We start from the raw sequence: 27,128 nt of genomic DNA, 5'->3' as shown, positions 1-27,128 counted from the left end.
TTTGCAATAAGTAACCTTAAATGATGAGGTAACGTCTCCCACTTGCTCACTATGTACTGAAAAAGGGGACGTTTCCCCAGGTCAGCGATTGTCTCCCGTGCAGGCAGCTATCTGTGCCTCTCCTCTAGGAACTGGGATACAGGGAACCAGAACAAACGTGCTGACACTCGGGCTACTGCTTTTTCCGTGAATAATAAAGTCTTTTATCTCTGGTACAGGACTCTCATGTCTTCTTTCAGCATCTATACAACTGTGGCAAGCTAACCTGCAACTTGCATAAAATCTCCAGTCTTTCACAGTTCTTGACAGTCTTAAAAAATAAAAATAGGAATAGAAAGCATGAGCTAAAAAGCTACCAGAAGATTTAAAAAGAAACAGAACTTCTGGAAGTAAAAAATACAATTGAAATTTAAGGCTCATTGCTTGATTAAAGGGCAGAGTAAACACAATTGAAGAGAGAATTAACAAATTGGAAGATATATCTAAATTTAATCAAAAGGCAACATAGAGAGGAAAAAATAACTCAAATAGAATTTAAGGAATATGAGCAAAGAGTGAGGAAAGCAAACATAAATCTTACTGAAGATACAGAAGGAAAATAAAGCAAGAGTAATTAATTATTTGAAAAGACTACAGAGATGTTTCCAGACTAATGAAAGATGCAAATCCATACATTTAGGAGGCCCTATGAATTCTAAAAGGTTAAATAAAAAGAAACTCACACTTAAACAGAGAAGAATAAAACTGCAAAGCAGCAAAAATGTGAAGGAAATCTAAATAGTTAGAGAAAAGGCATTATATTCTATGGAATGAAGTTACATTTTCAGCTAATTGCAACAGAAACAGTGAAAGGCAGAAAACAATGGAATATTTTCAATGTGCTGAAAGTAATCTAGAATTCTGTACCCATGTAAACTATCATTCTAAGAGTAGGCTCAAAATAAAGGCATTTTCAAACAAACAAACAAACAAAAAAGAAAAGGCTTTTCCTACAGTGAGAGCCTTAGAAAAGGAGATTCTAAGGGAAAAAACAAAATTATCTGAGATGGAATGAAAATGAAAAAAGAATTGATGAGCAAAGAATGAGATTCTATTTTATAGCAAGTAGATTGGAAAAATTAAGAAATCTGACAATTCCAAAAGTTGACAAGGATCAAGGAAAACTTTATGCACAACTGGTGGGAGTATAAATTCTTACCACTTTGAAAAACAATGTGGCAATAACTTGTAAAACAGAACTTATACATATGTAACTCAAAAATTCATCTAATAAGTATTAAACTAGAAAAACTCTAACACATAGGACACTCTTATACTGGGGCACAAGACATCATAAATATGTTCATAGTGGCACTGTTTATCATAGCAAAAGATGTAAATAATTGACCTTCCCATTAACATAATGAAAATTAATGAATTACTATTATATATATATATATATATATATATATATATATATATATATTAATGTGGCCGAATCTGAAAAATCTTAGAAACATTTAAGTAAAAAAAAAAGTGAGATTTGGACTCTAAACACAAGTGCAATGAAGGCTTGAGTATAGTAACTTCTCATGACAGCGTCTTTCTTCATAGAAAGGAAGTACATGTGACTAAACTTGGCAGTGAGCCCCTCTTGCCCACAGCTTTGCATCTTGAGCAGAGAAATGTGAGAATAAGGAGAGGGCAGGAGGCAGCTCGGAATTTATACCAGGGGTAGTGCCCTGGGCCATTCTTACTGACTTGGTTCCTGTCCCATTTTCAAGCCTAGTTTTCCAAACTACTCATCAATTCTGTGAGCCTCCCACTGTCCTCCAATAATTTCCCACTATCCATTAATTAGTGAGTCCAGATATGCTCCTTGCAACCAAAGAGTCCTAACTGATACACGTAGCTATCAAGCAATGAATTTGTATCATTCCACCTGTTATGATTAATCCTTAGTGACCAACTTTCTCCCCATGATTTGGTTTCCCAATTAGGTTTGGTAGGCTTCCACAGGGAAAATGCCTACTTGTATAGTCTAAGGAAGGTCCAGTTGGCGGTGCTACCTGCTTTGGCTGAATCCCTTTGGGTTATTACTGTGCAAAGGGCACAACCCTGACTTCCTCTTTTCCAAGCTGCCCAGTGATACTGGCCACACTAAGAATCCATAGTCTCAAGGTTTGAGAACACCCATCATTGCGCCAACTGTGTTATTCAGGGTGTCTTACCTCCTCGGTCTTTAAAACGTCCCATATTCGAGCGTGATCTTCCTCCAGCCAGTGTGCTGCACTCTCCACCTTGGTGGAAGGTTTGAATTTAGACACCGCTTGAGTAGGCTCTCCCACAGGCTGCCCCTCCATCCTGAAAGAGCCAGATGGGAGGCATTACGAACCTGTGTGGAAGAAGAAAGTGAGATACAGGTGAATACATCAAGTAATATAGAAAGAGACATGAAAGCCAATTATCTTGTTTGATTTGTGAATAATGAGACCATTGGAGACAGTATCACAGAAGCACCAACTTTTATGGTCACTTTTTATGTTTTAAATATTTGTTACTGGTATTTTAACACCGGCTTCTGGAGGTAGAGACACGTTTTGGTGATAGTTGAAGTGACATAAATTTTAAAGCTAAGTGAAAAGCATTCTCTGCCTATTGTGTCTTCCTGTCCCTCTGCTCTGGTCCCTTCAGGAGGAAAGATGGGGACAGGTGGACGTAAGAGAAGCTTGCACGATATTTTTGCATTTCGCTTGTAGGAGAAGCACTGGCTGCGGCAGCAAGCAGCTATTGAGGGCCTGTCTGTACGAGACGTCGTGCTGGGCATGCACAGATAATGTGGCAGTTTCGCTCTTGACCTTAAGAAGCTTAGTGTGTCGGGGCAGAAAGGGCCAGGGTTGTAACCAGGTGATCACAGTATGGAGTATTGCAGCACAGTGTGCGAAATGCCACACTAGCCCCATTTCTGAACTGCAGTGGAAGGTCCTCTTTGCTACCCATCGGCAGTGTTACTTCCTGAGCTCCAGTTTCATCAGCAGTTGCTGTGAAGACAATATTTAAAAATTGATATCTAGCCCATAAAGTCTGCTTCCTTGCTGGCTTCCCATCCGCCACAGGCTTATTCGGAATCACATCATGCACCATACTGTCCTAAGGAATCTCCTCACCTCCATTCAAGTCCCCGAGAAGCTACCCTTCTCTGGGGAATTTGTCTAAAAAGCAAATCTAGCAATGAACCTCCACCTACCTGACACTCTTCCCAGAAAATAAAACCCAAACTCCTTCATGTGACATCCCTTGCACCTGGCTTCCTCGCCTCCCTCCTCCCACCATGCCATCCTGCCCTCTCAGCCACTCCGTGTCAGCCTTTTGAAAGTACTTACGCATCTCAACTACATCCAGTACCTTTGGCCTTTGTTTATGACACCTGACCTCCACCCTGCTTCCAAGAGAATGACAACTCCTCCTTCGTTCATCTCTTTACACACCCTGGACAGATTTCTATCCTGTCACTACAACACTTTGTTAGATTTATTTGCTCTCAACTTGATGTCCACAGTCTGGTCTTTTCAGCATCTGGACACTAGACACGGCATCATGTGCAGAATAAGTACTAAGTAAATGTTTGATGAATTGGTTAATTCAGTAAACCATGAGGATGCGGTGAAAATGATGGGACAGAATGTAATATACTGAAATAACAGACTTAGAAGTCAAGTTATCTGTTCTCTTTAACTTCTTTATTGACTTAGTGGGCTGGAAGCTCTTCATAAGAAAGGGCCAAGTCTAACATTCATCAAACACTATTAAGCAGCGGACACTGCAAGCTGTAATTACTTAACAACAGAGTAGTTTTCATGCCCACGTCCTCGAGGAATTGAGCATGTCTGCAAAAAGCAGGCCTTCTGCTCACTTGACCTACTACTGCCTAAATCAAAGTAAGTGGAAATCAACATTGCTGAGTCGGGCAGTGTGGGTAAGTCAGAGGATTCAAGAAAAGGGTCTTGTGCTGCCGAGTTACTTCCCTGACTCACATGTTTCATCTGTAAGCCACGGAGAGCAAGTCACCCGCCTGCAGAACAATGATGAGGAAGCTGCTAACCAAAGCCCATTTGCAGTTGGAAGAAAGCTGGAGCACTCACTACACTCCCACTCTGTTTCCAATCAGGAAACAGAGACTTTATAATTAACCACCAAAGTTCTGACATTCTAATAAATGATGCTGACACATACACACAAGGAAATAAACAAAGCAGAGTCACGCTGAGGTTCCGCAGTTTCCGTCCAAAATAAATAAATAAATACAAATAAACAGGCAAAATGGAAACAGGCCAGATTAGTAGGGAAGGAAGTTCCATTGTTGTTGCTGGAGATAATACTATAAACAACAAATAATAAATCAAATGAAGTGGGAAGACTACATTAAACGGTTTGGCTGTGTCCTTTGTACATCATGGAAATGTAACGGGATAAAATCGGCAAACTACAAAATCTCAGGGTGAACAATGGGACATTTTTAAGCCTAATGTGCCCCACTGACCCCACGGCTCCTACTCTAGGGTCTGCCCACAGCTGCCTTCTCATCCCTGCCGTGTGGGTGAAAGTTGGCAAATTGTCAGTGTTGGAGACTGAACTCTGCTGTGTCCTGACTTCCCACAGATTGTTCCTTATCCTGTTTGGGAAGAAGATGCAATTCTGAGTTTTCAACCATCAAAGCCCTGGGAGAACTAAAGATGGATGAAGAGAGGCAGCCAGCTTTCATGAGGCTCTTGAAGAGATCCTCCACCCTATCTGAGACACGAGGCCCTTCCACCCGTTCTCACCCACCACATCTCTTCACTCACAAAAGACTATCTATGCAACATACATTGAGCTCCCACTGCACACCAGCCACGGTGCTAGGTATTTCCCACGTCATCTCTAATCCATACAATAACCCTGGAAGGAAGCTATCACCAGTTTACAGAAGTGAAAGATTAGATTCAGAGAAGACAAGTAGCTTGAATACACTGCTAAGAAGTTGTAGAGTTCCCAAGGAATGCTCTTTGCCCTGGGTCAGTCCACAAGTCCTTTCACCCTCACCCCGACCCCAGCACTGGTATAACACAAACCCTCTCTTAGGTCCCTGCCCCTGGGACAAGAGTTCAAGTGTCAGCATCTTAGCTCACTGGCACAACAGTGTCCCCTTGAGAGATGGTCCTATCTCTCTCATAGATGAGAGTGGGATAGAAAGCCAGAGAGAACCATGGGGATACAGACCACCCCTTTTTTTTTACCCTCATGTCAACTTCCGGCCAGGGCAGGCTTTGTGAGTGTGACCTGTGAGTGTGACCGCACAGGGCCTGGGGCCCAGAAGAGCCCCACGCTTGGTTGAATGTTCTGTCGTCACTGCATTGAAATCCTTAATTATTGAGCAATGAGCCCTGCTTTCCCATTTCACACTGGGCCCCACATATATAGCCCATCCTGCCACTGACCTACCTTTTTCCTCTTCAAATCTGAAGTGTCACTCCATACCTTCTTTAAACAATTCACGCAATATAGGTTTCCTGTCTACTTCCCTAGAAGTCTATGTACTGGGGCCATTTTTTATTAGCGGCAGGAGGAATATGTAGGCCGTCTCTACCTCTGACATGCTGCATGTCTTAGCGCTGAACTACTACCTTTTTTCTTAAAACACATGGTCAAGGTTTACAGGCCAAGTTATACACAAGTACCAGCAACACAAGATCCTTCGCCAGGCAAGGTGAAACCACTGTAAATCTAAAAGGCAGACTCTTCAGTTCTACTTAATAACTGATCTAAAATACCATAGGCCTTAGGACCTCTTGTGGGAATCAGTTCTGAATAGCTGTCGATCTAAAACACCCAGTACCTGCCCTGGCTGGTGTAGCTCAGTGGATTGAGTGCAGGCCGGGAAACCAAACAACCGCAGTTCGATTCCCAGTCAGGGCACATGCCTGGGTTGCGGGCCAGTTCCCAGCAGGGGACACACAAGAGGCAACCATACATTGATATTTCTCTCCCTCTCTCCTTCCCTTCCCCTCTAAAGACAAATAAGTAAAATCTTGAAAAAAAATTTTAAAAAAACACAAAACACTCGATACCCACTGTAGAATCTTTTAAAAAAACCACTGGATCGTCCTTAAGTTGGAGGTGACATGGAGAAAGGACGCTATGTGAACATAAAGGCACATCCAGCCAGAGAACAGAGAAGCAAGGTCTTGCTCCGAAGGTTAAAATACAATTGCTTGAGAACTGGTTTTTCTTTCTCTAGTGTAAAAGGACCGTGATTATCCACTGCTTCTACCACCTGAAAGAGAGAAGTATACAAACCAGGAAGGCAGGTTTGATGGAACGGAAGGAAGGTGCTTGTGCTTCATAGAAACTGATAACAGAAATTGGCGGAACTAGTAATTTGATTGTGATTATATAAATAATCAAAACAATGATATGATTATTAATGAAAAAGTACTTCCTTAAAGAATTTTTTATCTTTAAAATGTATACTATTAAGGTGTGTATTTTCTTTTTAATATATTTACCACTCTATGCTTGTGACACAATATGTATAATACACAATAATAGCATTTCTCCCATTCTTTCAAAAATAATCACTGACCGATGGCCATAACATGTTCTATGGTCATCACAGAGGACTCGGTTGACAGCTTCCCATCCTAAATGACATTCAGTACCAAAAGTAAATGAGCACCGTGTCAGGGGCTAATGTTAAAGTCCTATTAAGTGACATTCGAGGAACACAAAACTTTAGCATTATTAGTGCTTGCCATTGGCTTAAAAATTAGCCATAAGTCCCATTAATATTCTTGAAACATAGCTTCAAATTAAGTGCTAGAGCACAATTTCACTGAAATCTACATGTATTGTATTAATCCCCATGCTGGAGTTTGAGAAATCAATCTGTTCTTTACCAAATTTGACTTTCCTTCTGTTGATAGTAAAAAACGTATGAGACAGCCCTCCAAATCATTATCTTTTCCTTCTCCCTCTCTTTACAAACTTCTGAAAGAAAAAAAAAAAGTAGGCCATGATGCAGACATAGGTAGATATACTGTATCTCCTTGCACAACCAATAAATAGTATAGGACAACAACAAATTTAGAAACAAAAAATAACCAGAACTACCAGAAAATTGAACTGTATAGAAGTCAGACAACCAAGGAGTTAAAGAAGGAACATTCATCCAGACCAAGTAGGAGAGGCAGAGATGGCAGCCAGGTGGAGAGGACTTGAGGCAAGGCAGCAGCTGGTGGACCAGGCAGTCCCACATTTGTGTGTGGATAACCGGGAGGAACAACTGGGGAGCAAGACAGACCGCGCAACCCAGGGTTCCAGCAGGGCAAATAAAGCATCAAACCTCTGGCTGTAAAAACCGATGGGGGTTGAGGCAGCAGAATAAACTCCTCGCCACACAGGAGAGTTCATTGGAGAGACTCACAGGGACCTAGAACGTACACAAAACCACCCATCCAGGAATCAGCATCAGAAGAGCCCAATTTGCTTGTGGGTAGTGTGGAAGTGATTGAAAGCCAGCATAGAGCAGAACACGGGGCATTGTTCCCTCTTGGACCCCTCCCCCGCTTACAGCACCACAACACAGAGACACAGTTTCCCCGCCCTGGTGAATACTAAAGCTCCACCCCTTACCACATAACAAGCATGGTAACACACACACACACACACAAAGGCCCAAATGAAAGCACAGATCAAAACTCCAGGAAAATTACAACTAAGTGATGAAGAGATAGTCAACCTATCAGATGCAGAATTCAAAACACTGGTAATCAGGACGCTCACAAAAATGATTGAGTATGGTTGCAAAATAGAGGAAAAAGTAAAAGCTATGAAAAGTGAAATCAAGGAAAATGTACAGGGAACCAACAGTGACAGGAAGGAGACCAGGACCAAATCAAGGTATGGACCAGAAGGAAGAAGTAAATATTAAACCAGAACAGAATGAAGAAATGAGAATTCAAAAAAAGGAGGAGAGACTTAGGAACCTCCGAGACAACTCTAAATGTTCCAACATCTGAATCAGAGGGGTGACACAAGGAGAACAGGAAGAGCAAGAAATTGAAAACACTATTTGAAAACATAATAAAGGAGACTCCTCCAATCTAGCAAAGGAAATAGACTTCTAGGAAATCCAGGAAGCTCAGAGTCCCAAAGAAATTGGACCCAAGGAAGCACACACTAAGACACATCATAATTAAGTTACCCAAGATTAAAGAGTTGAGAATCTTAAAAGCAGTAAGAAAAAAGGAGACAGTTACCTACAAAGGAGTTCCATAGACTATCTGCTGATTTCTCAAAAGAAACCTTGCAAGCAAGAAGGGGCTGGAAAGACGTAATTGAAGTCATGAAAGGCAAGGACCTACATCCAAGAGTGCTCTATCTAGCAAAGCTTTCATTTAGAATGGAAAGGCAGATAAAGTGCTTCTCAGATAATGTCAAGTTAAAGGAGTTCACCATCACCAAGCCCTTACTATATGAAATGTTAAAGGGACTTATCTAAGAAGAAGAAGATCAAAAATACGAACAGTAAAATTACAACAAACTCACAACTATCAACAACCAAACCTAAAAAACGAAAACAAGAACAAAAATGAACTAAGCAAACAACTAGAAGAACAGATTCATAGAAACAGAGATCACGTGGAGGGTTATCAGCAGGGAGGGTTTGGGGGACAATGGGGTAAAAGGTACAGGGAATAAGAAGCATAAATGGTAGGTACAAAATAGACAGCGGGAGGTTAAGAACAGTACAGGAAACGGAGAAGCCAAAGAACTTATATGTACGACCCATGGACATGAACTAAGGTTGGGGAATGATGGTGGGAGGGGGGTACAGGGTGGAGGGAAATAAAGGGGAGAAAAAAATGGAACAACTGTAATAGTATAATCAATAAAATATATTTTTTAAAGTGTTTAATATTCTGAACGTTACCAGAACTACTAGGTGTTTACTGTCATTACCTGTTAGGTCCATACTTTCCTTCTGCCCCAGCAGGTTCCACCATATATGTTGACAATACAGTATTTCTGCTTTACTCTCTTAGCACACATAAACTCTCACTTCTGCCTGAAGATTTTTTTCTAACTCAACTCAGATTTCTCCTAATCTTGAAAATGCCTGACATTTGCCCTTCTTCAGTATCTTTCAGCGACTAATGATATTTTTGCAATTTCTTTTCTCCTATATTCTCTCATCCTCTTAATGAGCTGGGGTCCTATCTAGATAAGACAGGTTTTTTTGTGCTCATCTCCTATTATCCTCAACTCCTCCACCTGAAAGTCTATCCATCAAGAACAGTCTTTGCATTTACTCAGAGGTTCAGAACAACTCACTACAAAAAGCACTGAAATCCCCGCCGGAAGGCTGGGTTCAAATCATGAAGCTACAGTAAATTCTCCGTGTATTCCTTGGGCAAACCAGCTCACTTTCCTTGGCCTCAGCTAAGTCATCTTTAATACGAGTACACAGATCATAAGACTGCTAAGACCCCCTACATTTATAAAACAAAGCATTCCCAAATGTAGAAAGTAAGTATTTTTCCGGTCGAGCTGAGGGATTGACACTTCGAAACAATGCTGTGATTTCTGTTTCATATATCATGCTTATTCCCACATCATGCCTTATTGAAAAGTTGAACAAACAATACATATGATAATAGTCCCTTGGCATTCATGGATGTAACATTTGAATTTTGAGTATTCAAGAACAGCATAAAATTCTCCAACGCGTAGTCCCTGCATATTCAGTTAGGCTTTGTAAACCTGGTGTTTGGCATACTCACCAGTCCTTGGCATCCACATCTGGTTCAGTGATAGACATCTCTGACAGTGATTGCAACTGTGGTATTTACAAATTGGGGCATCTAAGAAGGTCTTAAAATACCGCCTTCCCAATTGTGGGGGCTGCATGTGAGTGAGTTCACCAGTCAATTCCTCCTGAAAACAGGACGGAAGCCACTCTCCGGCATCCAGGAGTCCAGGGTGCAGATAAAGACCGAGACGCAGACGGACATCAATCAGATGGAAAGGATGCCAGGAAGCTGCAGCGTGGACAGTTTCCTAATCCTGGGCAGTATTTGCCCCAGCAAAGGGGGCACATCAAATCCTTGCACAACAATACTAGAAGTGGGCTGCATTTAAAGCGACGGCATGCGTCGCTGCAGCAGGCGGTAATCAGAACTTCCGTACTTCTCCCTCTTTGGAATCTCAGCAGCAGTCTAGTCTATTTGCTTTCCTCACCTAACTCTGGTCTCCCCTGCTGGACTGCCAGCTTTCTGGGAGCAAGACTGCACCGAAATTCATTGCTTCCATTTTTTTTAAAAGCTCAATCACCTCTTTTTTAAAAATTATTTTATTTTCTTTCCACTGGGAAAAAACTTCACTGGAGTAAAAGATTAAGCCTTTACCACTACGATGTACTTGGAACAAATGTCAGTCATTGGGCAATCGTTTTGAAAGGCATTTTAATTATGTACTGCCTCACTCAAGGCAGCAAGGCTGTAGTGAGAAGTGACTTTCTGAGTGTAACTGCCTCCTGTTCAGTGTAGAAAATTAAAGAAGTGAAAAACATTCCTGCTCCATTCAAGTTGTTATTTTTTTAAAGGCTGGTCCAATTGCACTTCAGACTTTGTGTACTTTTTCCCCTCTCACTGATAGTATTTGGCAGGAGGTTTTAATAATAACTCAAAAAAAAAAACCAACCCAGACTGGGTTTGCACTCCCCTCGTGAACCTCTCTGGAGAAACGCTGCTCTTTTACTCAGCGAGTCCTGCTCAGCACACAGTGCCAGCACAAGGAAAGCAGCTGGGCTCCCTTCCTGGTCTCTGCGCAGCCGCAGCCGGAGCAGCCTGGAAGCAAAGCTGCGGCACAGACGCGGGGGAGGAAGAGGACACCTGTGGGGAGCAGAGGTCGAGATCGCGGAGTCCCCCAGTATTCTAAGGGAGACACCCTTCTCAGGGGCTAAATTCTTTATGGCCTGCATTTTTTAAAATTGTTACTGAATTTATTGGGGTGACATTAGTTAATAAAATTATATACATTTCAAGGGCAGAATTCTATAACACATCATCTGCATATCATACTGTGTGGTCACAACAAAAAGTCGAGTCTCCTTCCACCAGCGTTTGCCGCGCCCCCCCCCGCCCCCCCCCTCCCGCCTTTTACCCTCTGGAGCCTTCCCCAACCCCCACTCCCTCTGGTAATCACCATACTGTTGTCTGTGCCTTTGAGGTGATTTTTTTTTTTTTTTTGCTTAATTGCTTCACTTTTTTCACCTAGCCTCCCAGCCCCCTCCTTCTGAAAGCTTTCAGTTCGTCCTGTGGATCTAAGCTTCCACTCTGTGTCTTAGTTTATTTTGTTCATTAGATTCCACATATAAGTGAGATCATATGGTACTTCTCTTTCTCAGACTGGCTTTATTTCACTTAGCAGAATGCTCTCCAGGTCGATCCACCCTTTCCCACAAGGTAAGATTTCCTTCCTTTCCGTGGCTGATAAGTATTCCACCATGTAAACGTCCAACAACTTTTTCACCCCTTCATCCACAGATGGACCCTTGAGCTGCTTCCAAACCTTGCCTTTTGTAAATAATGCTACAATGAACATAGGGGTGCATATATTCTTTCAAATTAGTGTCTCAGATTTTTTTCAGATATATTCCCAGAACTGGAATCCCTGCATCATAACACAGTTCGATTTTTAATTTTTTGAGGAAACTCAGTACTGTTTTCCACAGTGGCTGCACCAATCTGCATTCCTACCAACAGTCCAGGAGGGTTTCCTTTCCCCCACAACCCCACCAACACCTGTTGCTTTTTGACTTATTGATAATAGCCATTCTGATGGGTGTGAGGAAATATCTCATTGTGGTTTTAATAGGCATGTCTCTGATTATTGTGACACTGAGCATCTTTTCATGCCTATTGGCCATCTGTGTGTCCTCTTTAGGGAGATGTCTTTTCAGGTGCTTTTGCCCATTTTTTAATAGGATTGGGCTTTTTTGGGGTGTTGAGTTTTATAAATTCTTTATAAATTTTTGATATTAACCCCTTATTAGGTATATCATTGGTGACTATGTTTTCTCATTCAGTGGACTGTCGTTTTACTTTGTTGATGGTAGACCAATCTCCCTGATGAACATAGACGCTATTGTAAAATCCTCAATAAAATATTAGCAAACTGGATCCAGCAAAACAGTAAAAAGATCATACACCATGATCAAATGGGATTTATTTCAGGAATACAAGGTTGGTACAATATCTGCAAATCAAAAATACAATACACCACATAAACAAAATGAAGGATAAAATCACATGGTAGATTAATAGATGCAAAAACAAGCATTTGATAAAATCCAGCAACCATTTATAATAAAAACTATCAGCAAAGTGGGAATATAGAAAACATACTTTAGCATAATAAAAGCCCACAGCCAACATCATATTCAATAGGTGAAAACTAAAAGCATTTTTTTAAAGACTGGGAACAAGAAAGCAGGTCCTCTTTCACCACTCTTATTCAACATAGTACTGGAAGTACTAGCCACAGCAATCAGACGAGAAGAAATAAAAGGCATCAAAATTGAAAATGAAGAAGTAAAACTGTCATTATTTGTAGATTACATAATACTGTATATAGAGAACCCTAAATATTCCACCAAAAAAAAAAAAACTACCAGAACTGACAAATGATTTCAGGAAAGTAGCAGAATGTTAAATAAACATTCAAAAACCAGTTGCATTTTGTATACCAATAATGAATTATCATAAAGGGAAACTAAGAAAATAATCTTATTTACAACTGCACCAAAAAAATTACCAAAGAACAAATTTAACTCAGGATGTAAAATGCCTATAGTCAGAAAATTATAAGATACTGAAGAAGATATAAATAAGTGGAAGCAAATGCCATGCTCACAGATACAAAGAATTATCATCATTAAATTGTCCACACTACCCAAAGCAATCTACAGACTCAATGCAATTCCTATCAAAATATCAATGGTGTATTTCCCAGAATTAAAACAAATATTTCAAAAATTTATATGGAACCCCAAAAGACCCTGAATATCTACAGCAATCTCAAGAAAGAATAACAAATTTTGAGGAGTTATGCTACCTGATATCAAACTATACTATAAGGCCACAGTAATCAAAACAGCATGGTACTGACATAAAAACAGACATACAGATCAATGGAACAGAATAGAAAGCCCAGAAATAAACCCACACATTTATGGTTAATTAATATTTGACAAAGGAGGCAAGAACATATGATGGAGTAAAGACAGTCTATGATATAGGCAGTAAAATCTGAAACATTTCTCATAGCAATATTTTTTCTGATATATCCTCTCGGGCAAGGGAAACAGAAGAAAAAATAAACTAAAAGTTTATGGCTGGCATTTTCATGACGATAAAAATCTCACTGATTACGTCAGTTACAATGAGATAAGACTGTAAATCCCATGACTGTAACAGACTCGAGTGTTTCACAATTCTGTGGACTCCAGCTTTAACTGGCCAAATGAGGGCAAAATGCAAAAACCATTAAGGGAGCATCATCTACTGCAGCAGTCACAGGCTAACTTTTATCTTCAAATTGAAGACAGTCCAGCTGATTCAGGTCAGAGCCAGCCTGTAGGTCCCAACAGTAAAAACAGCAACATGGATAACATCCCCCATCCACCCACCACAGTGAATTTAGCATTCGCCTGTGCTGGGCTCTGGGCTTGTCCTTCATAAGCATCAGTTCACCCTCTCTAAACAGCCTTAGGAGAAGCTCAGATCATGAGAGATTAAGGAACAAGCTCGAGAACACTTCTCTAGCCATAACCCAGAGTTACACCCTCCCCACCATACTGCACTGCCCTACTTTCAAGGTCAATATTCCTGTTACAAAATAGCATCATGTCAATGTTGGAAATCTGACTTCCCAGGAATCAGAGTTCCGGAAAGGATTCCGTCCCTGCATCGAAAAATGTTAGGGAAGGAAAATGCAGGGAAGGAAATCCGTTGAGTTTATCGGCTAACACACAAAATAATTTTTAACTTCCAAACAGACTGGCCTTTCCATGTGTCAGGTTAAAGAGCAGTCTGTTCTCAATCTTTTACTTTACCAAAAACAGAGGTCTAATCTATTTAATTACAGTCATTTTACTAGGCCATGGGATAATGGCAGCTCCTGGTGGGGGAAATCTCTTTCAAGAAAATGCTTCTGGAAGAGGCATGTTTGGTGAACTGGCACAAAGCCAACCCCCAGCCCCTCTCTCAGTGTCCAAGCAGCAAGGAAACCATGATTGCTACATATACCATGTATTCTTAATGATAATGCTTTCATTAGATCAGATAGCATCTTGCTCCACACAGAGACTCTTGATTAGTTTCCCACAGTAACGATTAAAGCTAGTTGGTACTGCTGAAAACCCAGACACCAATTTGCTAGACTAACTGGATGCAGAAAGTTTTACATTCAGAGCAGCATCTTCATTTCCATCTAACGATGCTGTTTCTTCCCTGATCTTGACCTCTGAAATAAGACTAGATGCCCGTAAATAGTGCCAGGGCCACGGGGACGGGTGTAATATTCCCCCGGCCTAACATACATTCTTTACTTTCTTCCCAGCTCTTTTCTTAAATCTATACCTGCAACATAACTTGGCAAACCCACCGCATGTGGGACCACATAAACAGAGGAACACTAAGAGACAATGAAATCACAAAGGGGCAGCCGCTAGAGATGCTGCCTCCCAACTCTGCCTCTTATGCAAATCTTGTGGGCTTATCCCCCGGTGGCCTGTGTGGCTAGAGTGAACTCAAAAGTCAAAGCCCTGTTTTACAGAACGCTAAGAAGACACCCAAAGACTCCATTTTCATCACTAAATTCAGTTAGGTTGGTCATGATATTTGACAAGATGAAATTATTATTTTCACTTGTTTTTGAATAGTCTTTTAGTGAACTATGTAAGGACACTCCAACTTCTTGAGCTTATCCTTTGTTCCCCTCCCGGGTCAACCTCAGTGGGATGCGCCAGAGAGAAGGCATCCAGCATTCACGCCTGTGTTGCATGTTGTACGTACCCTGCACAGTGCATTAAAGACAGAACCTTGCATCATTTTTGGAGTTGAACCAAAAGATCTTAAGCCTAAATAAGACAACTGAAAACCACATTCTATTCTCACATCTCAAACGGGTTTCCAAAAACATATTTGAAAGCTGTTTCACATAGCAACACAGTCAGGAGTATTTTCAACTCAGCCTGTGGTGAGAACCTTGCAGGGCTATCTGAAATAGTCACTGAATTCGAACCTACTTTTCCTTTTGAATTGCAAATATTCCTTGCAGGGTCAAGCCTGGATTTCTCATCAGGCCTCAGGGACACCGCCAGCCAGCCACGGCAGTCTTTCCAAAGGCTGGAATAAGTGACTTGAGTACGTCTGCAGGGCTTCCGTGTTTGATCCTAGATTGTGTTCTCTCTAAGGTTAAGGGTTAGCGTTTTGACAGATGCAGCAGTGGTCTAATTGGCCCATTTTATCCGCCCCTTTTCCCCACACATGCAGTATTTGATAGCCAAATTTGAGAAAGGTCTCAGTTTCAATACCAACCAAAGAGGGGTGGAAGGGATATGGGGCTGAGTACCGGGACGGGCATCAGTGTTAGTTTCAGAGTCGGTTTGAAATCCATCTCAGCATCTGTCTGAGGGGAAACGGGATCTTTTCATTCTGCGTCACCATGTCATTCCAGCTGGGTTGCAGTTTCTTTTTTCTTTTATCTTCCCCACCCCCCAAAACCTTTACAGGACTTTTTACTTTCTCCATTCTTTTTTTCATCACCACAGTTTGACCTCACTATTTGCAATAAACCCAAGTGGAGACCGGATGAGTCTGTGACTTGGAGTCAGACCTCAGCACAATAGCGATTGTGCTCCTAGACTACGTAGCACCCTTGCCTTCCTAGTTGATGGGGTCACTGGGCCAATCTGACTTGCTGCAGCAAGAGGGCAAGCTGCCAGGGTCATGACCATTAGCTTTTGTAAACTGCACCCAGCCCTTGCAGAGGAGGGAAGGGGAAGTCTCCAACATCTTACTTAGCGACAGCGTCATTGCTGTGTCAGGTGTATGAGGCAAGGAGAAGATACACAAGCCTGTAGCATCCTTTAATCAGTCTCCATGGTGACACTTCCTATTCCAAGCCATGGACACATCCACAACCACAGGAAGAGAGCAACGCATTTCAAAACTACAGGATCCCTCTCACAGATACACTTTGAAATGATTGGGTAGGTAAGGGTTAGAAGAGACAGACCCACCAGTGCGTTACGCAGAAAGCTCTGGGAGGCATTAACTTGACATTGAAGTACCACTGAAGCTCAGAAAAGTTCAGCAAATTGCTCAAGGTCAAGGTCACGTAGCAGAAAGCCAATTTGAAAACAGATCTGTCTGACTTGGAACAAAGCGTCCCTTTCCATTCTGTCATGGCCTTTCAAATTTTTCACAGAATTGTGGCCATGTTTATTTTTGGCTTTGTAACTTTAACCCTTAAAGAGAAACACTCACTCTTCGCACTCACGTAGCAGCAGACAGGCCAGGAGGGTTATCTGAAAGTATCTTTGCTTCCTTCGCTACCAAAGCTGAGAGTCCGCTCCTTCCTACTTCCCTCCACGGACGTCCCACTCCCCTTCTCTGGCACATACCTAACTTCCCCAGCGCTGCCCTTCCAGAGCTAAACAAACAGCTACTCCACTATTTTTTTAAAAAGTACGGAAAAATGGGCATTGTCGGTTCTTCCACTTTTTATTCACATATGTAAATTTTTGCTACAAAAGTATGGTGCTCTGTAAGTCTAATTATTTTTTAAGACTTTCTTTAAGAAGCATGTGGAACCTATTACAGTACTCACTGGCTTCTTCCCTGTGCTTCTGCTCTGCAGGGGGGTGGGTTCGTGATTTATGGCTCTGGTGAGCGCAGCCTCGGGTTCACGGCTCCAGCCTGACTGTGGTCGACACCAATCCTGGATACCAGGAGGTTTTCACTGTTGCCCTTACTACAGACTCAAAATGATGGACGTGCTGGTGAATCTCAAGCTCAGCATCGCAACTGCTAGGCACTCAGTCTGTGCCTACACTTGAGTCCGCACAAAACGAAAAGTGTGGGGTTTTATTTTTTTTTCTTTTGTGTGCTCTGAGAAAAAATCCCAAGCTAGTTACTGTATAACATCATGAAAAGGATGAAGTATAGTGAAATCAGATCCCAATAATCTTGAGGTCTTACCTGAGAGAGAAGTGCATTGGTTAATTCAGCCTAGACATGTGTCAACAGGGTGCCTGTGTGAAGGTTGGTTAAATTCCTCTCCCTCTCTGTTTCCTTGCCACACACTTCTGAAGCTGTTTAGATTCTACGCCAGTGCCTACTGGACCAATTAGTCAAAAATAAATCCTGTGTTCTCCAAATTAAAATCTGGCATCACAGCTTTTCATTTCTAACAGGCTGTCATAGCTGGTCTCACATAACCAGAGAGGAAATTGAAATAGAAAGGCAGGACTTCGGATACACTCAAGCAACACATCAGCAGTGACACCAGTTTTAAATATGAGTCCCAGTTTGAGCCATCGAGCCGACCTAACACGCTCACTCTCCGTTTCCCATCACTCTCTTAGGGAGAAGAGGCAGTGAAGTGAACTCAACTCCTGCGTGGCTCTCTCTGCTGGGCCAGTGAGTGCGAGCACCTTCCTCTGGGTCAAACCTTCTGTCCCTCTGCAGGACTCCCTTTTTCCCCTCGTCTCACTACACCCCGTCACCGCTGAAACATAAATGCAAGGAATGTCTGACGCAGTGCCTAACACAAAGAAAGGCTTTAAACAATGAAGAAATTGTCAACACCTTCATTAAGTTTCCCTGCACAGACTCCGAGAGCTTGCCCTGAAAACAGAGCACCTACTGCACACAAAGGCAGTTCTAACGAAGCGTGATTTACATACCTCGCTGTTACTTTTTAGTGTATGCTGTTACTTTTGACAAATGTACATGTACAGGTTATCAACACTGAAACCCAAGTGCAAAGCATGTTCTTTACCCCACGACACCACTCCCCGTGCCTCCTCTCAGCTGATCTCCCCATCACGGTGTCCAGGCTATCATGGATCTGCGTTCAGTATATACATGGCACGCTTTTCTGGAGTTCCATGTCACTGAATACCATACATTGTCCATGCCTTTTTGTCTGACTTCTTTTACTTATTATACTTGTTTTGAGATTGATCGACGTTGTTGGACGTCTAAGTTCATTTCTATTGCTGAATAGTGTTCCATTGTCTACTGACTACAGCGATTTTCAAGCTTTTTCATCTCATGGCACACATAAACTAACTGCTAAAATTCCACGGCACACCAAAAAATACATTCTTTGCTGATCTGACCAAAAGCGGGTGTAATTTCGATTCATTCAAACTAGACAACTATGGTTGTGTTGGCTGTTGTCATTTTTTTTATGTGACAGTCTAAAGGAAAAGAGGTCAGCGCCCCCAACTAAACAGTCAGGTGCAGCATGTTTTAAAAACCCAGCGGCACACCAGGGTGTCCTCTGCAGCAAAATGGTTGAAAACCACCTACCCACTGAACAGGAAAATATTTTCACAAAGAATATATCCGATAAAGTGTTGGTATTCCAAAAACATAAGAAACTCATACAACCTGATACAAAAAGCAATCCAACCAAAAAATGGGGAAGGGATATGAAAAGATATTTCTCCAAAGAAGACATGCAGATGGCCAACAGACATTGTCAAATATTTAATGTGCACACTTACCTATTGGTGGACATTTGTGTTGTTCCCAGTTCGCACACTTACCTATTGGTGGACATTTGTGTTGTTCCCAGTTTTTATGACTTTTTTAAAAAGGAACATTTGTATCTAATTCTTTGTGTGGACATAAGCCTTAATTTCTCTTAGATAAATACGTAAGTGTGGAATTGCTTGGTCATGTGGTAAGCAAATGTCTAACTTTAAGAGAAACTGACAAAATTCCTTTCCAAAATGGCTGCAGAGTTTTATATTCCCATCAGTGGGGTATCAGAGTTCCAGCTACTTCGTCTCCTCAACAATTGGTATTTCTGGTCATTTTCATTCTACTCCAACATTCTTTTCAAATAAAATGTATTGCATTTTTTCCATTACCCTTTAGCCCTCCTATGCCACCCACCCCATGATCCCCACACTGTTGTCCACGTCCTTGAGTCCTCGATCCCTCCAGCCTCCAACCACCCCCCAGATGCTCTCCATCTATGGGTCTGTCCCCATTTTCCTTGTTTGTTCAGTTTGTTCATTAGATCCTACACACGAGTGAGATCACATGGCATTTGTCTTCCTCTGACTGGCTAACTTCACTGAGTAGAATGTTCTCCGGGTCCATCCATGTTGTCACAAAGGGTAAACTTCGCTTCTTTTTTACAACTGAGTAGCATTCCATTGTGTAAATGTCCCATAGTTGTTTTACCCTCTCACCCACTGAAGGACACTTCAGCTGCTCCCATGTCCTGGCGATTGTAAATCACACCCCAGTGAACATAGAGGCGGCTACTCTAGCGTGCTAATGGATGTGGAGTGATATCACACTGCGATTTTAATTTTCATTTCCCTAATAAATGCCATCGAGTATCTTTTCATGGATATACAATCTCTGTATGACTTGGGTGAAGAGTTTGTTGAAATGTGTGCGTTTTTGTAGACTGTTCATTGGTTCTGCTAGTGAGTGGTAGGAGTTTTTTATTTATTCTGGAAAGTGGCCCTTTGTCAGCTACATACCGACAATCTCCCAGGCTCAGGCTTGCCTTTGCATGTGCATTTTCTTTCTGGTGTATTATGAGGAGCAGAAATTTTAAATGTCAATATATCCAACTCAAACACTTTACATTCATGGCTTTTGTTTCCTATCTAAATACGCTTTGCCTACCTGAACATTACAAAGTTTCCTCCAGAAGTTTTATAGTTTCAGCATTTACATTTCAGACTATGATTCACTGTGTGTTAATATTGGTGGGTGACAAAGTAAGGTTGAAGTTCGTTTTTTTTCTCTGTGGGTAATGAGTTGTGTTGGAGAATTTGTAGAAGTCATTTTTTCCATATTGAATTACCTTGGCATCTCTGTTGAGAATCAATTGACCATACACATGTTGGTCTATTTCTGGACTCTAATGAGTTTCATTGATCCACGCGTCTCAAGTGATGCCAGCAACACACTGTACTGATTACTGTGGTTTACAGTGTGTCAAACTCAGTAAGAGGAAGACCTCTAACTTGATTCTTATTTTTCAGAGTTGTTTTGGCTATTGTAGGCATTTAGATTTCCATATAAAGTTTAGAATCAGCTTGGGAACTTCTATAAGGAGGATGTTTATTGGGGTTCACTGATTCCATTTATCAATTTGAAGAGAAGCAGCATTTTAACTATATTATTCAATAACAATATTAATTTTACTGAGACTTTATTGAATCTAGAAATCACGTCTGAAAAGAACTGACGGAATAAAATGGAATCTTCAAGTGACAAGCATAGTCCTCTTTAGTTTCTCAGAGAAATGTTCCTAGTTTATCCGAGTAGAGGTTTCATGCATTCCATACTTTGGAAGCTGTTGCAAACGACACCATCCTGTTTTTCATTCCAGTTTCTATTTGTCTATTGCTAATACATAAAAATGCAACTGCATATTGATTTTGTATCCTGAAGACTTGCTACAATTACTTACTAGTCCCATTACTTACTAGTCCTAGCACCATTTTTGTAGACAGAATTGTATGAGTTCTCCATATATGGTTTCACATATTATAAATTATGTATAATTATGTACATTGTATATAATTATAAAAATGTATATATAACATGTTACATAAATATATGTAACACTGTGGAGTAATTACATATACATACATGTAATTATATATAATTTATATATAATAAATGTGTATAATATATAAAGATTATATCACTTTATATATATATATAACAATTATAAAATAATTACCAGTTATATGATTTGCAAATATCTTTTCCCATTTAGTAGGTGACCTTTCCATTTTGTTGATAGTTCCTTTACTGTATGGAAACTTTTTAGTTTGATGTAATTCCATTTATACTTGCTATTGTTGCCCTTGATTTCAGTTTCAGATCCAAAAAGTCATTGTCAAGACTGATGTCAGGAACTGACTGGCTCCTATGTTTTCTTCTAGGAGTTCTATGGTTTCAGGTCTTACATTCAAGTCTTTAATCCATTTTGAGTTCATTTTTGTGTGCAGGGTCTAGTTTCATTCTTTTGTGTGTGATTGTCCAGTCTTCCCAACACCACTTATTGAAGAGACTGCTCTTTCCCCATTCTATATTCTTGTCTCCTTTGTTGTAAATTAATTAAGATGCATTGGTTTATTTCTGAGATCTCTACTCTGTCTACTTTATCCATATGTGTTTTTATGCCAAGCCCACACTGCTTTTATTACTATAGCTTTGTAACAAAGTTTGAAGTCAAGGCACATAATACCTCTAGTTTTGTTTTCTTCTTCAAGATTACTTTGGATACTCAGGGGTTTTTGTAGTTCCACATAAATTTTAGGGTTGTTTGCTTTATTTGTGCGATAAAATGCCATTGGAATTTTGGTAGGAAGTACATTAATCTGCAGATTGCTTTTGGGAGGAAGAGGATAGGATTGGCACATGTGGTTAGGCAGCGGCCAGAAGGGAAAGGCCGTTTTCTGACATGCTGTGGAGCTTGAAACTGATGTTTATTGTCAATGAAGACAATAAAAGGTTTCACTGGGTGGCAGTGAGAGCGTTTACTTGAAGTTGAGGAGCCGCAGTTCAAGGAGAGAAGGCTGAAGCCATTAAAGTAAGCCGGGTAGAATGAGCATGCGCGAAAGGGTGGCCGCGGAAATGGAAATGACAGGATATCGTTAAGAAACGTACAAATCGCAGAGACGGACGCTACGTGGGAGGTCTGACCTGCAGGGAGGGAGTGACAGGGGAGCATGCAAAGATAACGGCTGGGGTTGCAGGAGCGACCGAGCTCTGGGGGAAGATGACAAACCGAATTCAAACATGCTGAGTGTGAGCGGCGGTGGCTCTTCCAGTGCAAATGTTCAGTGAGCAGCCGGGAATGGAGATCCGGGATCAGGAAAGAGGTCAGGTGCAGAGAACTAGGTCAGGGGGACATCCATACGAACTCACCAACTTAACGGCTCCCCCTGGGCGTCTCAGGTTTTTATCTCCCTCCCCAAACTTCCTCCTGGTCCAGAGTCCTCGGATGCTGACTACACACCCACCCATCCAGAGCCCTGTCCAGACCAGCCTGGACACCTCCGCCTTGCTCAGCACCCACATCCAACCAACCTCGGAGTCCTGTTCTGTCACCACCACACAGCCATCTCCTCAAAGTCTCCACTAGACACTTCCCCATGCTGTGGCTCCAACTCCCCAAATCAAGTCACCTTTAACTCTCAGCGTGGCTGGGTCTTACCTGGTATCTTACAAAACTCCTACTCCCTCCTACCTGATCCACTCTTCACACACTAACAGAAGAACTAGTACCCGGGCCAAACAGCCACGGTGCCTGACTGGAAGAGAGACTGCCAACTAAACACTTGCAATACGAGTCAGTAGGATGACAGGGGAAAGAACCACGAAAGCAAATTGATCCTTTGCCAGAAGGGGCAGCCCAAGCGTGCGGATCTTGGCAGGTCCGCAGCACCTCTGGGTCAGTTCTTACAGGTGCCTACATGGTTTGGGGCCAATAGAAATAAGATGTTGAAATGGCAACAATGCTTGTGGTTGAAGTGGGAGTGCAGGGGTGATAGGAAAGACTCCCCTTCGGGGCACGCACGCTGTGCGGGTTCCAGAGGTGAAGGAGTGGCCTCTTCTGTGGCATTTGTTACGAGCCACACGCAGGCAAACTCTGTACTTGCAAGTATTTTTTTACTCTGATATTTTGGCATTAAACTCCCATTAATGATTTTTAAGGGCCTTGCTATATCTCTCTGGTGATTTGTCATTTTTTCCTTATTTTTCCCTTATTTCATTTCACATTTTTCCTTCCACTATGTATCTTCGTAAATCCTTCCTTTTGCTTTTGGCAGAGCACTTTCTTTTTAAGGCCAATTTTGCACCACACTTTGCATTCGTCTTTGTATCTCTTCTCACTCATGCTCTGTCTTAGGTGATTCTAAATCCTGTCCTCTCCTAATGCTGTCTTCATTCAGCTTCTCTCTTCACTATGCCAGGCCCCATGGACTCGCTTCTGAAAGCTCCTTCCCTCTGCAAATACTCGCTTCTTCCCTGTACACCCCGTTTGACGCGCAAGGCCAACATGGACTGTAAAAGCACAAGATAAAGCCATGTCAGGGCACTAGGCAATGAGGCCCTCAGCTTCCGCTCAGGTGCGGCCTCTCTCCTCGTGGCCGTCTCACTAGAAAGGGATACACGTGCACTTCAGAAAAAGGGAGGAGGAAGAATCTCCTCACCTACAAAAAGAAGTGACCACGTGCAGCCAGAGCGAGAGCAGAGGGTGGAGGCCCCCTCGGCCGGTGTCTCAGCACACACTCTGCTCGGCCTGCCAAACAACGAACACTCCCCACGGGGCCATATAGAACAGAAAGACACTATGGCTGTGACCTCAGAGTTCCGGGTAGAGCAGAGCACCACACGTTAAACAGGAAGTGTAGTGGACGGATACAAGAGTGCACTTTACAATGACAAAAACCCGACCGTCCATCGCAGCTCCATCAAGCGAAGCTCCAACTCTCCCAGCTGAGTGACCTTGGACATGTCACTCAACCCTTTGAAGGTCAGCCTCCACACCGCAGAACAGGGAAAATAGTGCTTGCGTTGGATCATTGCCACACATGAAGCAATTAGGAAAGAATGACAGAAAGAGGAAAGAATTGCAGGAGGCAAGCAGACTTGCCCCCCGATGCCACCAGGTCAGTGGTGGGCTAGGTTTGTCTGGTGTCCTAGAGGTTTTTACAGTTGGAACAATGAACTACGTAAGAATCAGAATAAGGAAGTAGAAGACCTTTCCTTGTGAAGGGGGAGAAGGGGGAACAGACAAAACTCCTTAGCTGTAGACACTCTTTGATCAGTTTTAGAAACATATCAACATGTGAAAGTAAAGATGATCGATCCCCTTGAAACGCTGTGACACCTCACCCCTTGGAAAGCCCATGTGCCAGGGCACACGCACCCCAGCCAGAGACCCTGCAGCACAGCGAACAGCTTCCCATGGGTCAATGACGCCTGCACTCTAGGAATATTAACTTAGCCAGCACAGGATCAAAGAAGCCCCTGACCTTGGCTCCCAGCTTTGCCAGGATGAAGTGTAGCCTGAGAGAAGGTTTGCTGCACCAGCTCAGGACTTTCACCGCCTCCAGGCACAAACTAGCTGCCTGCACCAGGAACAAGACTGTGTTTAGGAACTATATAAAACCACAGAAACCTACAGCAAAAGATATCTTGGATATCAACTGTTCAACCCTCTCGTTTTACAGAAGAGGAAAGACTACCGGCCCGTCGTCACTAGAGAAGCCAGCACTGGAACACAGATCTCCTGACCTTAGACCAGGGTGTGACAGAAGCCTCGCTCCCCTCTGAAACTCTGTGTTCTACCATGCGCTGTGCAGGTTCGGTGCTGGGACGGGGGCGGCCCTGCCAAGGACCGCATTTCCCAGCCCCCTAGCAGTCAGGTGCAGCCACGTGACTGAGGTCCAAGAAAAAGGTTTGGATGAAAATGATGGGTGCCATTCCTACCTAGCGCGGCTCATGTGGCACTTCTCTGTGCTCTTCTGTCTTCCAGGGGCTGCAATGAAGACAGCCCCCAGGATGACCTCGGAAACTGAATGCTGAAGATGAAAGAGCCTCTTTCAACAGGGTCCCTGCTGACTAGTTCACTTGCCCTGTCCTTCTCATGAGCAGGACACAAACTTTCATTATGCTTGAGCCATTATAAACGTTGGAGGCCATCCGTTCTGTTAGACTTTTCTAACGAACACGTAAGGTTTTGTACAGCATGCCCCCTTCCTTTCTTTGTTCTATTGAGTCACTTCAACCCCTCCTGAAACGTGAAAAGATACTAGTTCTAGCGTATGGAGATAATAGTTTGGTCTACAGACGAAAGGGCGCATGGACCAATCGGTAAGCTAGAGGCAATTCCTGGCTCTTTGGTGGTGTAATGTGAAAACAAAGTGTCCACGGCGCGCACCACCTCATCAGTTAAGAGGCGAGTGATGGCACAGCACCCTGAAAAACAAGGCTCACCCCTGAAAGAACAGTTCTGCAGTCCCCAGTGGTCCTCTTGCCACACTGTTCTGGGACACGGGCCTGGGACAATGCATGTGTCAGTTCACAGTGGCAGGGTGGGAAGGGAGGGTGAAGGAGATAGGAAGTCGAATCCTCAAAGACAAACATCAGTAAGGAGAAGGGGATAAAATACAGAACCTCTAGAATATGGGTCCGAGGAGGAATCTCAGGGATCACCCAATACTTCCTCTCCACAGCGGAGTCCCACAAGGGGAACTTGAGCAGTAAGTTTGGGGTAGTATTATATAGACCAGGGTTCAAATACACCTCTGTCAAGTGTTAGCTGTGTGACCTGAATTTACGTAGGTTTCCTAACTTTTCTAGACTTTCGGTTTCCTCGTTCTTCAGATAACCATACCCATCTCGCAAAGATGGTAATTAGGATTAAACAAGATAAAAAGAATATAGTGTAGAGTAGCCCAATAAACGCTGGCTTCTTTCCTGAAACAAAATCAGAACAGAGGCCAAGCTTCCCCACGCCACGCCAGGTCAGTCCGTTTCTGTCCCTACCATCCCGCCACGGATCCCAGACCCCCGGCCTTTCAGCAGCGGTCCTTCAAGGCCTTTCCGAGAGGCACTGACGAGGGCCCAAGGTGCTCTCTCGGGTGCCTGGGGGGTACGTAATGCAAATATAAAAACTGTTAACATCTCTACTCTTGTCCCTGGCCTTAACCATTTGATGTATAGTTATTTTTAAAAAACAGATAAAAATACAATAGCTCCCTGTGGGTTGCCGTGGCTGTGTTGTGGGGGAAACTTACAGTGAGTGAGTCAGAGGGTTTAAGTCTTAACTCGGACATCCACACCTTTGTGCTCTACGCCCCTCTGAACCTTGGCTTCCTCGGTGTAAATGAAGGGATTTACAATACATAATCAGGCTAAGATTATTATTGATTCTCAAGTTTTAGTTGCTCATTGATCTCTCATCAAAAGTATCATCTTCCCTTAATTCTTTAATTCCTATTGCTGTGATTTGTGTGGAATTGAGCATTTCTGTGTACACTAGCAAAGCAGAAGTAGGCGAAATACATTCTCTATCTGATCTTTTATACTAAAATGGTCCTCAGTTTTAAAAAGAGTAAGATAAGCCCCTTTCAAAAATGGCACATGACCATCAGAAACCTGAATTTTATTGTTTTCTGGCACAGGGTTGAACGTGACTCCGATGAAAGGAGAAAGAGAGAGAGAGGAAGGGAGGGGGAGGGAGGGAGGGAGACTGGTGTAGCAGTTTAGTTAAGTTAAACATCACAGGGACATCTTACGAAATAATAAATTAAAAAAGAAAATAAATGTCTGCCCCAAAAGAAGAAGAACTCCCCACCCATGATCTTCATTCATTGACGAAATATTTACAGAAAGGAGTGGGACGAAAGGTCAGTAGTGTTTTCGCAGAAAATCACCGCCGTAGAAACAAACGCCATGCTTCTTGTGGCTAAGACTTTAGCGCCTGTGACACCAAGATTCACTCGTTAAGCAGATATTTGTGGAGCAGCTTCTGTAAATCAGGCCTCGTTCCTGGGCCTGGGATAGAGTGGTGACTAAAACATTCAAAATTCCTGCATTTGCGGAAAATACTTTCTAATGGCTAATTTACCTCTTGTCCTAGAATTTATAAGACAAGGTTTCAGTCAAAGGGTTTGGTTTTTTTTTTAATGGGAGCCTTATACTTGTAGATGTTTTTTAATCTATTAAGCTTCTTTTGAAAGCCTCCATGCATCCCAGTGGCACCCAGTCATCAAAGGCCAAGGAAGGCCACGTGGGCCTTCTGTGCCGTGGGCTGTT

General features: G+C 42.4%; 1 protein-coding gene across 3 annotated transcripts in view; it reads right to left on the bottom strand.

The window, feature by feature from the left end:
• Window positions 1–27,128, bottom strand: part of RGL1 (ral guanine nucleotide dissociation stimulator like 1) — a 221,882-nt gene that overhangs the window by 155,600 nt on the left and 39,154 nt on the right. For all 3 annotated transcript variants that reach the window (XM_037035325.1, XM_037035324.1, XM_037035328.1), the window contains exon 2: window positions 2,211–2,374. In XM_037035325.1, coding sequence (XP_036891220.1) covers window positions 2,211–2,342 — 132 coding nt within the window. In that variant the 5' untranslated portion in view covers window positions 2,343–2,374. The remainder of the gene's footprint in view (window positions 1–2,210; window positions 2,375–27,128) is intronic.

The sequence above is a fragment of the Sturnira hondurensis genome, unplaced genomic scaffold (genome assembly GCF_014824575.4).
Source record: "Sturnira hondurensis isolate 20B ecotype Veracruz unplaced genomic scaffold, ASM1482457v3 Scaffold0022215, whole genome shotgun sequence".
Taxonomy (NCBI): Eukaryota; Metazoa; Chordata; class Mammalia; order Chiroptera; family Phyllostomidae; genus Sturnira; species Sturnira hondurensis.
The sequence above is the reverse complement of the archived record's forward strand: the minus strand, read 5'-3'. Positions and strand labels throughout refer to the sequence as shown.